This window comes from Carica papaya, chromosome 3, assembly GCF_054855325.1.
Source record: "Carica papaya isolate Zhongbai chromosome 3, ASM5485532v1, whole genome shotgun sequence".
Classification (NCBI taxonomy): Eukaryota; Viridiplantae; Streptophyta; class Magnoliopsida; order Brassicales; family Caricaceae; genus Carica; species Carica papaya.
In genome coordinates, this window is record NC_142311.1 from 8,305,666 (window position 1) to 8,321,195 (window position 15,530).

The 15,530-nt window shown below is 33.6% G+C and overlaps 3 protein-coding genes across 6 annotated transcripts in view; 2 read left to right on the forward strand and 1 right to left on the reverse strand.

Annotated features, from left to right (window-relative positions):
- Window positions 1-3,587: 3,587 nt before the first annotated feature.
- LOC110811972 (putative protein phosphatase 2C 58) lies at window positions 3,588-7,482 on the forward strand. Of its 2 annotated transcripts, XM_088215469.1 has the most exons (6): window positions 3,598-3,745; window positions 5,506-5,614; window positions 5,777-6,025; window positions 6,161-6,437; window positions 6,940-7,094; window positions 7,177-7,482. In XM_088215469.1, the coding sequence occupies exons 3-6, from the start codon at window positions 5,831-5,833 to the stop codon at window positions 7,312-7,314; spliced, it is 765 nt and encodes a 254-aa protein (XP_088071595.1). In that variant the 5' UTR covers window positions 3,598-3,745; window positions 5,506-5,614; window positions 5,777-5,830; the 3' UTR covers window positions 7,315-7,482. The 2 variants fall into 2 exon arrangements, with proteins under 2 accessions (XP_021894296.1, XP_088071595.1); XM_022038604.2 differs by lacking the exon at window positions 5,506-5,614 and having other exon boundaries at window positions 3,588-3,745.
- Window positions 7,483-9,036: 1,554 nt separating this feature from the next.
- LOC110811927 (zinc finger CCCH domain-containing protein 2) lies at window positions 9,037-10,805 on the forward strand. The gene has a single exon (XM_022038555.2). The coding sequence runs from the start codon at window positions 9,249-9,251 to the stop codon at window positions 10,485-10,487; it is 1,239 nt and encodes a 412-aa protein (XP_021894247.1). The 5' UTR covers window positions 9,037-9,248; the 3' UTR covers window positions 10,488-10,805.
- Window positions 10,806-14,272: 3,467 nt separating this feature from the next.
- Window positions 14,273-15,530, reverse strand: part of ALA2 (aminophospholipid ATPase 2) — a 36,476-nt gene continuing 35,218 nt past the window's right edge. For all 3 annotated transcript variants that reach the window (XM_088215471.1, XM_088215470.1, XM_088215472.1), the window contains one exon: window positions 14,273-15,006. In XM_088215471.1, the coding sequence (XP_088071597.1) occupies window positions 14,671-15,006 (336 nt within the window). In that variant the 3' untranslated portion in view covers window positions 14,273-14,670. The remainder of the gene's footprint in view (window positions 15,007-15,530) is intronic.

The window sequence follows — 15,530 nt, forward strand, 5'->3', positions numbered from 1 at the left end:
CCACTTTTTATTTTCATGCTTAAGATAACAAGAGACGATAACATTCTATTTTTACCTGCTTACTGGTACCCCTGGGGGTCCATAGGGATGTTCTCCAACTCGTGAATTCAGTATCCAATTTAAGCAATTAACCAGTTGTCCCCTTACCCCGTCTGGTAATGGACGCCAAACATTTCATTGCCTCGATACCCGGTATAAAGGTAAACTATATCTCCTAAACCTTTTCGGTAAGGGACGTTCTAGTCCCATTCGATTGAGGTAATGTTAATGGTAGGATTTCCTACGTACAAGTCCCATCCGCTCTTTCCCTGGACACCTAGTAAGTCTTCGACATAAAGATTTTCATCAACAAAACAACTAACCACGCAAACCACTATCTCATGTTATATTTACATATCAATTAAATTATATTTATGGTGATAGTATATAGTCGAATAAGCCAGATAAATCGATAAGGCTATAAGAAATATAAATTTTAAATATGCACTATATAATAACAAACAAATAGAACAATATAAGAAAATAAATAGGAAATCAGGACAATTGTGAACTAACTGTTTCCGACTCTACTAGTGATCTGTAATTATTTTGAGGGTTCTCTAACTTTTTTATAAAAACACAAAATTATGCAACGTTACGCCTCAATTTACAGTAACGGAGAATAGGATGAGAGATTCTTATTCGGATTGGTGTTTCAAAACGTTGCGCTGTCTGCTACACCTCCTAACGAGTACTAGATTTTCAGAATTTTTCCTGCAAAATGTAAAACACTCGTCACGTACCTAAAAATACCCCAAAAATCTAAAATTGATGCCCAAAACTCTTTTTGGCTGACTTTGGGGTTCCTGCACGGTGACGGTTCACTTCGGCCTGTCTGATTTTTGCCAGTTTTGGCTGATTTTATACGTATCGCTGCAGAAAAATACATTAAGGGTCTTGGTTGGCCGAAAAATTACTAAAAACGCTAAACCTACCAGCAAGGGGGTCACCGGATACTGCGGCTATGCCAGTCCTTCTCCACAGCTGGAGTTCCTTCTTCGGCTAACCTGTATAGAAAATGACGATGAGCACAATGATAAAAAAATTGCATGAAACGAGAAATGGGAGGGGGTTCATTTGGAGGATTTTTGGGTTTTGGCCGCAGCGGCTTCGCCGAGCTTTGCCTGCAGTTTCTGGTTCACTTGTTGTCTCTCTTGCTCCGATTTGGCCACAAGGATGCTCGGAATCGAATTTTGAGTGGGTAGGGAGAATTTTTACTTTTGTTTTTTGCTGCCACCTTCGAGCGGGTACTCGGTGGTGGTCAGTGGTCAGCCTTATTCTATGGCAGGGGCTAGCAATTAGGGTTTGGGTTGCTATGCGACGCAAAGTATTTATACCCATTCCGCGTCGATCTGGGTCGTTCATCGCGATTGATCTCGATCGTCCCATTGTGGGGCATGCAGATCGTCTGCGTGGTCTCCAGTGCCACGCGGCGTGCTCAGATTCGTCGAGACTGTTGACTAGGCGGTTCTACGTAGTCGAACTTTTTTTATTTGGACTTTAACCCCATATTTCTAATTTTTCTTTCAAAAACATCTTTCGAGTCCAAATTTTTACCCATTTTTCTCAAAATTACTTTCAATTACATCCCAACCTATTTTTTTAATAATTTAATAAAATTAAATATAAATTAATTTTTTATTTATTTTTAAAATAACAAAATTAATCTTGGATCAAATTTTGGGGTCGAGTATCACATATCAATATAATAGATTTTCATTTATTATTTTAGATTTTATCATGTTTTAAATTTAGGAAAATTTTAGAGAAATAAAACAACTATACTCAATTTTAAAGCAAATCAATGACACCCGTATTGCAATTTAGTTATAAAAATTATTGATATGGTTTTAATATTATTTAGTACATACATGCTTTTATTATTTTTTTCAACTATTTGTTATTATCTTTAATTTTTACTAATTTGATACTAATAATTTTAAAACTATTATAGGTCAAAAAATGACAATAAAAAATCATGGAAAAAATAACTTTCAAGTTATATAAAAAGATAATAAAAATTGACAAGGAATAATAATAATAATAGCCAAATATAAAACACAATATTCATGTGACTGAATAATAATATAAATAATTGCAATTTAGTAAAATTGCCCTAATAATTAATTGAATATCCTCAACTAATAAACTATACAAAGTTATTCACATAACTTAGACAATTTATATGGATTTAAAAAATATATCAACGTGGGACAAAATCTTATCCAGAATTTAATAAGGTAGACTAAGCAATAAGTATGAATTATTATTATTTTTTTTAAAAAAAACATTTAATTTAAATCTTATTTCACTTTACTTGCCCATGAACCACAGCTGACTATTTTGACCGACCATCAATTAATCATGTGCAAGTTAAATGTACCACCGTTTTCTCAACAACTTTTTTTTTTTTTTTTAAAAAAATATTTTTATCTTTATTTTTTTTTATTTTATAAAACCAAAAATTATTCATATAAAATTTGATTTTATATTATTATTTATTTTAAATTTATATGAGTGAATTGATATCAGAATTTAGTTATATGAGTTTAAAATATATAATTTTTATATAATCACGAATGTATTTTTTAAAAAGTTATGTCAATGAGAATTTCATGTTCTTAACATAAATTTATATATTTATATGTACAGATTTATATTTAGTTTATGAAATAATTTATTGTGTATTGTTTAATTTAAGTATTATTATATTTCTATTTTCATAATATAGTATAATTTATTTTTGTTACATCATGTCGTATGAATATATGTTATAAAGTGATACACTTTATCATATTATATTGTCTAAATAACATTTCAAGATGATAATATATTATAGTACACTCTGTTATATTTTAAAGATAAAAATTAATTATTTAAAATTCAACTCTAACAAATTTTCTTCAAGAATGATATTTAAATAATTTTTCATAAAAAAAAATATATAAAGAGCAACATTTTAAAGGGAATTTTTATAGATAAAAACTTTGATATAAAAAAGTTGTAAATTAATTAAAAAAATACATATTATGACTGATAAGGAAAATAACTTGTTAAAATTATATTAAGCTCTTTAATGCTACAATACTTTGATCTAATATTCATGTTGATTATCCTAATCTTGATTGTTAAATATATTATTAAAGTTTACTTTTGCTTAACCAGTATAATATTGAATTAGTTTTGAAGTATGTGAGAGTTTAATTATTAAAATTTAATTGATTGTGGGAGATTATATGGGATTCTAGTTAATTGTAAATTTGTTATTTATCAAAATATTTTAGGTGTGATTAAATAAAATTCATATAAAAAAAAAACTATATCAATCCTAATATTAAAAAGAAGAAAGTCAAGTGATTATAATATAATTGATTGTCCAAGTCTCTCCTCTCCAGCAGGGAAATGAGTATTAATTTTTTTTTTTTTTTAAAATAAAAATAAAACAAAGAAGAAAAGTCGTCGGCAAGAACGCGTTCCTTTCAAAGTACGCTGTACGAGGGCGAAAAAGTTACCGTCACCTGTAGTTTGATGTCTCCTCACCTCACCTGCTCTTATAAATTGTCTTTCCCTCCCTCCCTCTCTCTTTCTCTTTCTCTTTCTCAAATCATTTCTCTCTCTGTCCCACTCTGAGTCTGAACTCTTGATTTTCTACCAATCAACCAGGATCGCCATGACTACTGGCAAAGAAATTCTTCACAAAATGAAGGTCCCCCCTTTCCTCCTACTTCTTTGGACCAACAACTACTTCACACTCGCACATCTTCTTGATTATACTTTATTTTCAACTGCCACTCTTACTCTCTAATTCATCTTGATTATGCTCTATTTTGATTTAACATAGCCGCAGCTGTTCTAGTTACGCGATGAGTTTGTATTTGTCTTCTAAATGCTTGTTTTAGCTCTGGAGTCACTTTGGGATTTGTGTGTTTGTGGTTTCTGTAGTTGACTCCTTCAACTATTTATACTACTGTTCTTGGCTTTAAATAGTGTTTTATTCCGTGGATTTAGTGTTAGCTCTATTTGTGGCAATTCAAATGCAATTTCTTTTTCTTTTAGGTTTTCTTTTGATGCTTTGTTAGCGAAATGAATTCAAGATTGCTCGGTTTTGTCCTTGTTTGGTATAAAATAAATGCTTGGTTAGTTATACTTTGCTTTTAAAGAAAAAGGTCTTATGTCACAGATCAGGGAGTATTGCATTTACTTTAGTCATTGTGAGGGAGATGGTCTTCCCTTTTAATGAGCAAGTATTTATTTGCAAATAAATTTAGAGTTGTACTACCAACCGCTATTAGTTTAATAGTTGGTTTGTGTATTCTTTTATAAGAGTTTGCAAGTTCTGAGTTAGGCTGTGCTCCCTTATATATTTTTGATTGAAGATTATATTTGTGTTGTGTAACGATTAATATATGTACGTTACTTAATTAATAAATGTATATATTCTCTTCTAAAAAAATTTGTAATTGGACTGGCTTCTGAGTTTGGCTATAAACCGCACTGTCACAGAGTGTTGGAATTTCATGGCTGTTCCATTCCCAAGCATTTTTTAGCTGAGGTGCTGATTAAATTTATCAACTTTAAGTATACTGTTAGAAACAATTTGTTATTAACAAGGGGGGTCTTTTTACTTACGTGTGTGGTAAGTGGTGCATATTTATGTTTTTAGTTTAGAAGAACTGGTGCATGGTTATTGCATGAATGTATTCTAGATTGTCTTACTTGTGAGGTACATATGCATATGATGTTGCTACTTAGTTATGAAAAGAATCAGTTTTCAAAGAACTAAAGGATTGACAGTTTGCAAATTGAATCTTGACCCGAGGTTGGGATGTATAAAAATGATTTGTTTCTCACTCTAAGTTTAGCCAATGTGTGTGGATTCTGTACCTGCTGTTTTTTCGCATTACAATAGAATAATATTTTTTTTAGCTTCCTTCAAATTACTTTTTGATCTGGCCGTTGTGTTAATTAAGAAGTAGGTTAACGTATGTTCTTGCATCTGTTATTGCCATATGACTGTACTGATATTTCTGTCTTTTCTCTACACTCTGCACATGCCTTCAAGGTAACAATTTTTGTTGCTCACTTGATTAATTTTATCCTGATTGATATTTTTGGACTGCAACCATTTGTACCATAATCATCGTATTCAAGATGTGTTGTTGCTTCTTTTATATTGTGACTGAGAAGGTTTTCATTATATTGTTATTTTAAAGCATGCTATTAAACATTGTGTTACATTTGGGGATCAGATGAGGAAATTGTTTATTTAACTAAAAATGGTTCCGATGCATGAGAAGTAAAGAATGTTTTGTTCCCAGGTTTTGACTGTGAAACTAGCATATCGTTTATGCATGTTTCAGCATTCAGGTCTTGAAAGTACCCTTGATTTACATTTAATCCAAGAACTTAGATGCATAATGATTAAACCATATTTCCTCCAAAAAAAAAAAATTCATTGAACCACAGACAAGGTGATTCGCCTTGCCAAATATCAAAGACAAGGGATGCGTTTGATTCTTCATTTTCCTGTAGAAGTTTTCAGCACCCATATTTTGGAAAACTACTGAAAATTCTGGTACTTATATAGTGTCAATTTTAGTTCTTTCTTCTGCTTCAGCTTAATTAGTCATAAGAACATGATGAACTTCCATTTAAGTTTCTTTTTAACAATTTGATTTGTGATTTAGATAAATTATTGTCCTCATAACTTCGGTTTAAATGGTTGTGCACTTGGCAGGTAAAGGCTGGGCTGTCTTCATCAGCCCCTGATACAGGGAAAGGGAAAAGCAAAATGTCGAAACATATCACACACGGATTTCATTGGGTAAAGGGAAAATCAAGTCATCCAATGGAAGATTATGTAGTTTCTGAATTCAGGCGAGTAAAAGATAATGAGCTGGGCTTATTTGCAATATTTGATGGCCACTTAGGCCATGATGTGGCAAACTACTTGCAATCTCACCTGTTTAACAATATTTTGAAAGAGGTACTCACATCCAATAGTTTTATTATATCTTGGATTTGGTTCTCTCACTGCCTTTATGTCTGCTTTCATTTCAGCCTTTGTAGTCATATAGTTTTCTGCAGGATTTTTTAACATATGTTTGTTTGCTGCAAGCAGAAAGATTTTTGGACTGAGACAGAGGATGCCATAAGGAGAGCTTATCGTTCAACAGATGCAGAAATATTGGAAAAATCTTTTCATCTAGGAAAAGGAGGGTCTACTGCTGTAACGGCAATATTGATCAATGGTCAAAAGCTGGTAGTAGCTAATGTGGGAGATTCTCGAGCTGTCATCAGTAAGAGTGGGGTTGCGCAACAATTATCAGTTGATCATGAGCCAAGCAAGGAAAAAAAGTTGATTGAGAGCCGTGGTGGCTTTGTATCAAACCTTCCAGGTAATAACTTCTTGAAGTTTAAATTGTCAAAGACAGTTTACCAAAACAAATGGTAATTCCAGTTTTCCATGTTAAATTATTTTTTTCAATTTGTTTTTATCTGCTGAAATTTTCTGGTTTTTACATGAAGGAACCCTTTAGGAAATTATAAAATTCAGTAGCTGATGGAATATTGCCATTTGGATGCCGCCATTCACATTAATGCCTTATTTTGCTTTCACAAATTATATGAAGAACTCTGTAGGGAGACATGCATATCTCTGTGTCTGTGTGTGTGTGTGTGTGTGTGTGTGTGTGTGTGTGTGTATCTATGTGCGCGTGTGCTTACTTTGTAAAGTACATTCAATGATACAAATACGACAAACTCTTGTTCAAGTTTTGTTTTTTTTCTTTTTAAAAAAAAAAAATTGTAAGAATAGCCTTCTGGTTTTAATAAGCCTGTCTTTGACACTGAATGAAAAGATGTATACAAACACAAGTTGAATTTTTATATTTGTTGCAGGAGATGTTCCACGTGTTGATGGACAGCTTGCTGTGGCAAGAGCTTTTGGTGACAAGAGCTTGAAGATACACCTTAGTTCAGAACCAGATGTAACAGTGCACGTGATTGATGATAATACAGAGTTCATCATTCTTGCAAGTGATGGGATATGGAAGGTCAGTTTCTTTATGTGCTCTTTGTCACGTTGTGTTTTCTCTGGAGGATGGGAGAGTTAAGCTTACTGTTCAATCTGGACAGGTTATGACAAATCAAGAAGCAGTGGACTGCATCAAGAACTTGAAGGATGCTCAATCAGCAGCCAAGCACTTGATTGAGGAGGCCCTTTCGAAGAAAAGTAAGGATGATATATCCTGCATAGTTGTGAAATTCCATTGATACTTTGTTTTGATAAAGTGGCCACCCCTTGCATATTAATCCCGTGTTTGTATTCTATTTCTTATTCAAAAGTTTGCCGGAATTTGTAGAGATTGCTATTACGCTTTTTGATTGTAAAACTTGATCCTGCTCTTTTTTTAGAAGAAAGAAAAACAGAGTTATGAGCTAGTATTGGGATCTACATTGAAATTGTTTTGACTGTTAAGTCAGCATAATTCAAAAAGTTGTAAATCTAAACAGTATTTGTTGAAATAGTTATATAAAACATAAATAATCATGAAGGAAGATCTTCCTGGAAATTATTCAAAGTCGGACGTGACATAGGACCAACCAAAAAGTTGTCGAATATATATATATGGGGGTCGTGGATGGGCTAATAATCTGAAAACTTGGGCGTGTATTGATTGATTTGGACGGAGCTAGGTTGTGTTTCATGGAAGCTAGTAGCTTAAAATGCATAGGAGGACGACGACGTTGTGGAGGAGCGGGCAGTGCTGGAACCCCCAACCCAGACACCGCCCATCCTCTTTTAATTAATATTATATCTTTTGTATAGTTATATTAAAAATTGGTTCTCTTTTTTAGTCGGTTTGGGCCGGACGAGTTTAATTAACTTGAGTATTATTCCTCGAATGTTATCCAGTCCAGTCTATTCATGCAACGCATGTTATTAAGTTCCTGACAATTACTTACGTTATAAAGCCATTAATTTCCTGCACTGCTCATCTATATCAACCAATTATGTGAAGCAAGATAAGATAAATTACTTTTTTATGTTTAAGAGTAATATATATGTATATGTAGATTTGACTTAAACTGGCTTTGGAGCTCATTAGTCAACTTTTGCCATTCATCACCTTATTAATTGGGCCCATCCATATAATAAGCCCACCTCTTACTTCTTCCTCTGTATATACATATGAAATTGCCTCGGCACGCACACACACACTACAACAGTAGAACCAAAAAATACTTAGCAAATCACTGCTGGGACGAGCCATATAATTTTGTTTTATATAATAAATTAGTCAACCAACATGATTTTCTTTCTTTCTTATCTTCTTAGCAAACTTAACCGCCCACAAAACTTTCAGGTTTCGCAACTCTCTATTTACGATACGGACCCTATTCTATATTTAATTATTTTGAATTACGACTGTCCTTAAATCATAAATAGTTATGTCGTCACCCTATAAATAGCCTCTAAATTATATATATATATATATATATATGTATATGTCGTAAACAATTTGGTATATATCAATACTATCAATACTAGCTAAATCCAAAGTATTTTACTTGGATCGGATTCTTCTTTTTGTTTGCTGATGAAACAAGCATGTTTATTCTCCTCCACAATAATCCCAATTTCTTTTCAATTAAATTAATATTTTCTCAATTTATATATCATGTGACCAGGGAACACATGTGATCATAGATGTAAGATGGTAAGGAAGGGTGACGGACACGTGGCGGAGAATGGTGGCTCAATGATGGACACCTCACAGGCAGCCAATGAAAAATAAAAAAGGCCAAACCAAAAATAATGCCACATCATCATAACCATGGTGTGCTACATGCATTGTCGAGCTGCCACCTCCTCCCTTTTGCATGCTCGCTTTCTAATGCATTCTGCCCACGCGTCCCTCTCCCCATACCTTCCCCTTCATCCTTCTCTCTCTCTCTCTCTCTCTCTCTATATATATATATATACACACACACACACACACACACACACAGAGACCCATATTTGCGTATATATATGTATATGTCTCAAATATATTATATTATATTGTATTTATCTACTATAAAGAGCCGCCTTAATTGCCCTTTGTTTTTATACCCTCGTCGATTCTTCCCCCTCTTCTCTCTCTCCCGCTGCCTTTTATATACGGCAATTTCATAAGCATATATAGAAGAAATTGTGAATCACCATGACTACGATTTGTGCAGAGCAACACAAACTCCTTCATCACCACCACCACCATCTCAAGAAACCTACCATTGAAATTCCACCCAGAAAGCTTCTCTTCACCTCCAACAAAACATATGACCAACTGCCTTCCCCCGACTCCCCGAACATGCTCAACAAACACTTACCTCGCAATACTCCCACTGACAACGACTCCGACTCCGATTCCGACGACCCTTACTCCACCGACCACTTCCGGATGTACGAGTTCAAGGTCCGCCGCTGCACCAGGAGTCGCAGCCACGACTGGACCGACTGCCCTTTTGCCCATCCAGGCGAGAAGGCTCGCCGTCGAGATCCCCGCCGTTTCCACTATTCCGGCACTGTTTGCTCAGAGTTCCGCCGAGGCGGCGGCTGCAGCCGGGGGGACGAATGTGAGTTCGCTCACGGAGTCTTCGAGTGCTGGCTGCATCCTTCTCGTTACAGGACGGAAGCTTGTAAGGATGGTAAGAACTGCAAGCGTAAGGTCTGTTTCTTCGCTCACTCTCCTCGCCAGCTCAGGATTTTACCAGAGGTTTTAGGATCTAATTGTACCTCTAATTCCTATCTATCTCCCATCACGAATCACATCAAGACTAACGGTAATAGTTATAGCAAAGGTACTCCGAGTTGCTGTTGCTTGTTTTGTCGAACGGTGAGTGAGTCACCCACCAGTACTTTACTGGGTCTGTCTCATCTGTCACGATCACCGTCTTTGTCACCGCCTCTGTCGCCGGTGAAGGAGCGTAGAGCGAGTACGGCTGCTGTGTTTTCACCTTTTTCACGGTACAGCGACCGATTGGGTAAGAAGATCGGGGTGGGAGGCTACAAAGAAATGTTGAGCGAATTGAAGAATTCTTTAGAGGCGATGACGATTAACGAAGTCCTGTCTAGTTCTTCTCCTCCTTCGACGACTTCCCCTTCCCCTCTATCCCTGCCTGGTGGTAATTGCAGCAACAGCAGTTCAAGTATAGATGTTCCTTGGCTTGAGATTTGCTTCAATGGGTATCAAGATTTTGAACAGCAAAAACAACAGTTGGTTAACCTTTCACCATCCACGCCCATTGGTCGTAGTGGGTCTGGAGATTTATTTGATGAAAATTTTTCTAGACAACATGGGAGCGGTGATTACGAAAAGATATTGGGCATCAATAATGATAACGAGAATGGGTCGGGTTGTCCGGATGTAGATCTCGAGTGGGTCAATGAGCTAGTGATGTAGATGACGATGGATCGACGGTGAGAATTGAATGTGTACATACGGGATGATGGGTCACCAAACCGTATATATATCTCATCAGTAGGAACAGAGATGCTTTGAGAAATTTGGTGTGTACTTTAGTCGTATGAAGCTCTATTGTCGATTGTTTTGATTTTTAGAATTTCAAATCCTATATATATATATATATATATTTTGCAAGTCTTTCCTTTCCTTTCCTTTCAAAGATTGGAGATGTAATGATGTTTAGTTTGACGTAATTGAATTTTCAAGTATTTGCAAAGTGGAAATAATTATAAATGGTGATTGATATTGGATGTAGTAATATTGTATATTGGTGATGTGTGCATTGGAGTATGTACGTGTTGATTGATTGATTGGGAAGTAAAAAGTAAAACATCTGTGTGCTGAGGTGGCACGTTACGTGACAGCCATGCACGAGGTGAGGTGGCAACTTTGCGAGTTTGGAATGTGAATATTGTGGTTTATGAGACTGGAAAATCCAAATAATTTATAGTGTTTCTACTTGCTACGACTGATGGTTAAAGTTTACTCCTCATGCGTGATTAGCTTAAGTTAATTTATTCTAAAATTAACCTAATTAGGATCAGATTAAATTAATTCTATTTTCGATGTTTTTAGTTTAATTTCATGTTAAATATATTTTATTTAATATCATTCGAAACAATCCAAAAAATGTGGTGCATTAAAATATAGAAAATTATGAAGGAGTGATTTAAGATTTAATTATAAACTTAATTATAGTGATAGTAAATTAATTAATCTCGTTTTTTAGTTTTAGCTTTGTACATGCCTTTCGCTTTTCAATTTAATTTATATATATATATATATTATATATTGTCGTCGAGGCAAAAAGACCCTTGTACGCACACAACTATACAACCCATTATTTGAAACCAAGAATAATAGTACGAAATATCTACCAAAAGTGAAATATTATAACTCAATAATCTCATAAGTTTTGTTGTAGCATTTTCCTCCTCCTTAATTATCAACAAATATACATTTTATTCTTCTAATTTTTTATATTTTCATACACAAAGATAAATGTATGATTGTTTTTTGTATTATTTAACTTTATTATATGTTCTTATAATATTATTATTTTCATATCAATTATTTACAACAATCTATTAAATATTGCATAACATTATCTTATATTCATTTCACATACCATTAATGTGATGGATCCCCTTTAATTTTTTCTTTCAAAAAATATTTACACGACCAAATATGATACGATACAAAATAATAATTAAACATTAATTAACAAGAAATGAAAATTTAAAATATTTTTTCTTTACTTAATTTATTATGTAATATTTATTTATTTATATTTTTATATTAATTAAATTGTAATTTAGAGATAAAATATTAATACAAATTATTATAAATAATGTTACCGATTAGTAATTGATATATATTAATTAAAAATATTTGTTTAGTTATTATAAAGATAACTACTATTTAAAAAACGTTAATTTAAATATTATTATTTATTAATTATTAGAATATATTTATATTACGGTTTCATCTCATAATTTTACATACCTTCTGGTTGCAACAATGGCAGACCAAAGTTATTATTAATTGTGCTGAGAAGTGATATTTACAAATCATTAATTTTTATAATTATTTTATTATTTATTAGTACTGAAATACATTTTTATTTCAATTTTTATTCTATTTATTAAAATAAGAATTATAATAATGTATTGATAAGATATTAATTAAAGATATTTATTAACTATTTATTTAAAAAATAATTAATACATCATTATAATTTATTTATACAGAAACAAAATTTTCTCTTTATATTGTGATTACTTATTTCATAATTATTATCACATATTTATTAAAGAGGTAAATTACTCTTGATGTAATTTTTTGAAGTAACGTACATTTTTTAATCATTTAATTAATAAATTGAACTTTAAAGTGTATCAATGTATGCTTTTACATTTAAAAACTCATATTTCACTCTCTTAAGATGGAAATTAGATTAAATTTTTTTTACTAATCTATAATCTTTACATCTTTGTATATATATATATATATATATATATATATATTATATTTAATTTTATTTTTTCATAAAAGAATATATAAGACTCATATTTGCTATGTATTTGTAATTTGTTTATGAAAATGGTAATCCACATTAAATATTCAATATGTGTATTGAGAGTATATAATTGGTCCGGTCTCCTCTCTTTTTGTTTTGTAAAAGAAAAACCAGTTACAGGAAAAAAAAAACAAAACCAGAAAAAGAGTTTAAAAAGCAATAATTGAACAGAAAATATGTTTGGTTTGGAAGAATGGGTGTGAAACTGACAAGAGTTCAGCTGCTATAAAGCTTACAGATCAGAGATGAATGCATATGTGTGTATATATATATATATATGTATATACTCTCACTGGATTTTTCTGAAATATTCTCGAAAGTCTAACACCTAATTCTTCTGATTTGACTTTTCAGTCCGAATGATATGACATTATTCACATTTCACACATGATGAGGAGCCACTATCTATCTCAGCCTCATCAAGTGATTATTAATTCAACCGTCTTGTGCTTAAAATCAAGTGTTTTTTTACTAACATTTATTTGTGAAGTTAATCAAAAATCTCTTCATAAGATTTGTTAAACAACCAAGTGTTTTTAAAATGCGCCATACATGCATGTTGCATCTTGTATCAAATGGATGTTTCCCACAAGAGAATGGTCTCCCTAGGGAGAGTGAGTAGCAAGCATTAATATGGATCGGCAATAATACATGCCTTCCATTAATACCTTAATAATTCTTGTAGGTTTGGTGTGGGATGTTCACATAAAGGAGGAAGGGATAATGTAGGATAGCATATTATTTGTTTCCTAGGAAGGGCACTTATCTGAAAGACAGCTATGCTGGTAGGGAAAGGCATCCATAAGGGTGCCTCTGGCTTTGTAGTTTTGGTAGGGCTTGTTGGGTTAGGTGGAGATAGTTAGTCACAGGTGCAGGATGGCGTGGGGGTGAGGGGCAGCCAGCCCATACTACAATGACAGCTTTGTGGGGACCGTGGCCCCCCACCCACACTTACCCTTCACCTTATAACTTAGCTTCACATTCTCTGTATTGAAGGAAAAATGGATGGATAACATACCCATACTTTGTAGTGCCCTGACTTGACTTTACACTAGGTATGGCTATCACTCCATGCACACAGCTACACCAGCTCCGCCGTCCATTTTCCCACAACTTAAATAACTTAGGATCAACAATAAATGTATAATCAATCAGGATTTTAATGTATCCTCTGGTTACGGAGTAACCTTTGTGCACACACCAAAACCCCAAGAGATCTCTCTCAAAGCAAATGCAGTAACAAATATTTTCATCTAAACTACTTTGATGCAATACATATGCACTCGTTTCGTGTATGGCAACTGATATTCGAGTACGCAGAGAACAAGACTACGATAACAATGAAAAAAAGAAAGTCTAGAACCTTACTCCAAAAAAAGGCTAAGAAAAGCTTACGAGGTATCATTGAGAAAACCATCATGATTTCAAGTCCTGGCAAAAATTTCTTTTAGCAGGTCATGGCTGAAATAGTAATTCAAGTGTGGAGCAAAAGTGCCTTACAATCATAAAAATAGATGCAAGTTAAAATAATTTCCACAACTTTCTACAACATTCTAAACTTCACTCGCATACCAGGTAACTGGATTCAATGCTAAAAACCTACACAACAATGGTAAAACTTAAAAGCGATAGGGGACCCCCAAAAAGATAAATAGCATCTGACCAGTAAGCAGATCTCTTAAATCTGGTCCACCATCATTAATAAACAGAGGCAACACCCCCAATGTACAGATTCATTGTAACTGATCCAACAAGTTAAAAAAAATATGTAGATACAATTAAAGTTCCTTTTTTATTCTCAATGCCACGACAGGTGATGGAAATTAATAAATTGATCGTGTATATTATCAGCTTTTTTTTTTTTTTTTTTTTTTTTTTTGTTTCTCCTTTGAAATTGAAAAAATGAAAAAAAGTTACTGTATAACTCTGAGCAACCAGGGAGGCACTCAAAAAAGTGTACACCTACCTCAACTGAGAAATATATACAGCTTGAGAATGGCATCCATAAGCTGCTTTAAGCTGCTCAATAACTCCTATAACTCAATTGTCTTTACAATTTCTCGAGTAGCTTGTAGACAACCTGGATTGTGATTGAAAAAAATCAAATGGTGCTCCAGATCCAAGAGAACGTCTAGTAGAATTTGGAGAATCTGACAGTAGAGGTTCGTAAACTGGGTTTCTGCCCTTTGGCTGTGCAATACATAGTGATGAAACTTCTTTCTCTATTGATCTTTGTTGGGGCTCAATATTCCCCAGTGATAAAATAGGGCCACCCATACGTTCTGCCTGCTGAAGTGTATTGATCTTGCTTGGTCTGTATGTATACCGGAAATACTTCAAAGCTAATATAGGACCCATCCCAGCTCCAACTATGAGCTGTAACAGAACAAGAGTCTGGTTAAAGCACACCTCTGCATTTGTGAAGCATTGAATTTGATATTTCATGTGCTGGCCATTCTCAGGATTTCAGGTTATCATAGAAACTGTCACATCAAGGTGCAGGGTAGATCACAGGTTTTAAGACAGAAGGAAATTTGTGACCCAGGTTTCTTGAATTATACAAAGTTTAGCAAGTATCATCGACTATTTCATTTGGAAAAATTAAGTTTGAAAAACATGAGAAGAGATCATAGTCCCGTATACTTAAAGAGGACAGTGAAATAAAAAGCATGCTGCCTCCCTGGGGATCCCCTAGATATAGGCCAGATGTACACTACACAAGAAATGAAAAATAAAAAAACAGGACACATTCATATAGTATTTGCACTACTCTGCAACATAACATAATGTGTCACCCAACCAGTAGTCAGCTAAAAACCATGACTTCTAATAAAGGACCATGGAGTATCATTGAGCAGAGAATCTACAAAAGAAAGTAAGAAATCAATAAAATGGAAAAG

Coding starts and splice junctions, on each gene's coding strand:
- LOC110811972 (XM_022038604.2), top strand. CDS start 3,710: ATGACTACTGGCAAAGAAATTCTTCACAAAATGAAG. Junction 3,746..5,776: donor AAATTCTTCACAAAATGAAG/GTCCCCCCTTTC, acceptor TGCACTTGGCAG/GTAAAGGCTGGGCTGTCTTC. Junction 6,438..6,939: donor CTTTGTATCAAACCTTCCAG/GTAATAACTTCT, acceptor TATTTGTTGCAG/GAGATGTTCCACGTGTTGAT.
- LOC110811927 (XM_022038555.2), top strand. CDS start 9,249: ATGACTACGATTTGTGCAGAGCAACACAAACTCCTTCATCACCACCAC.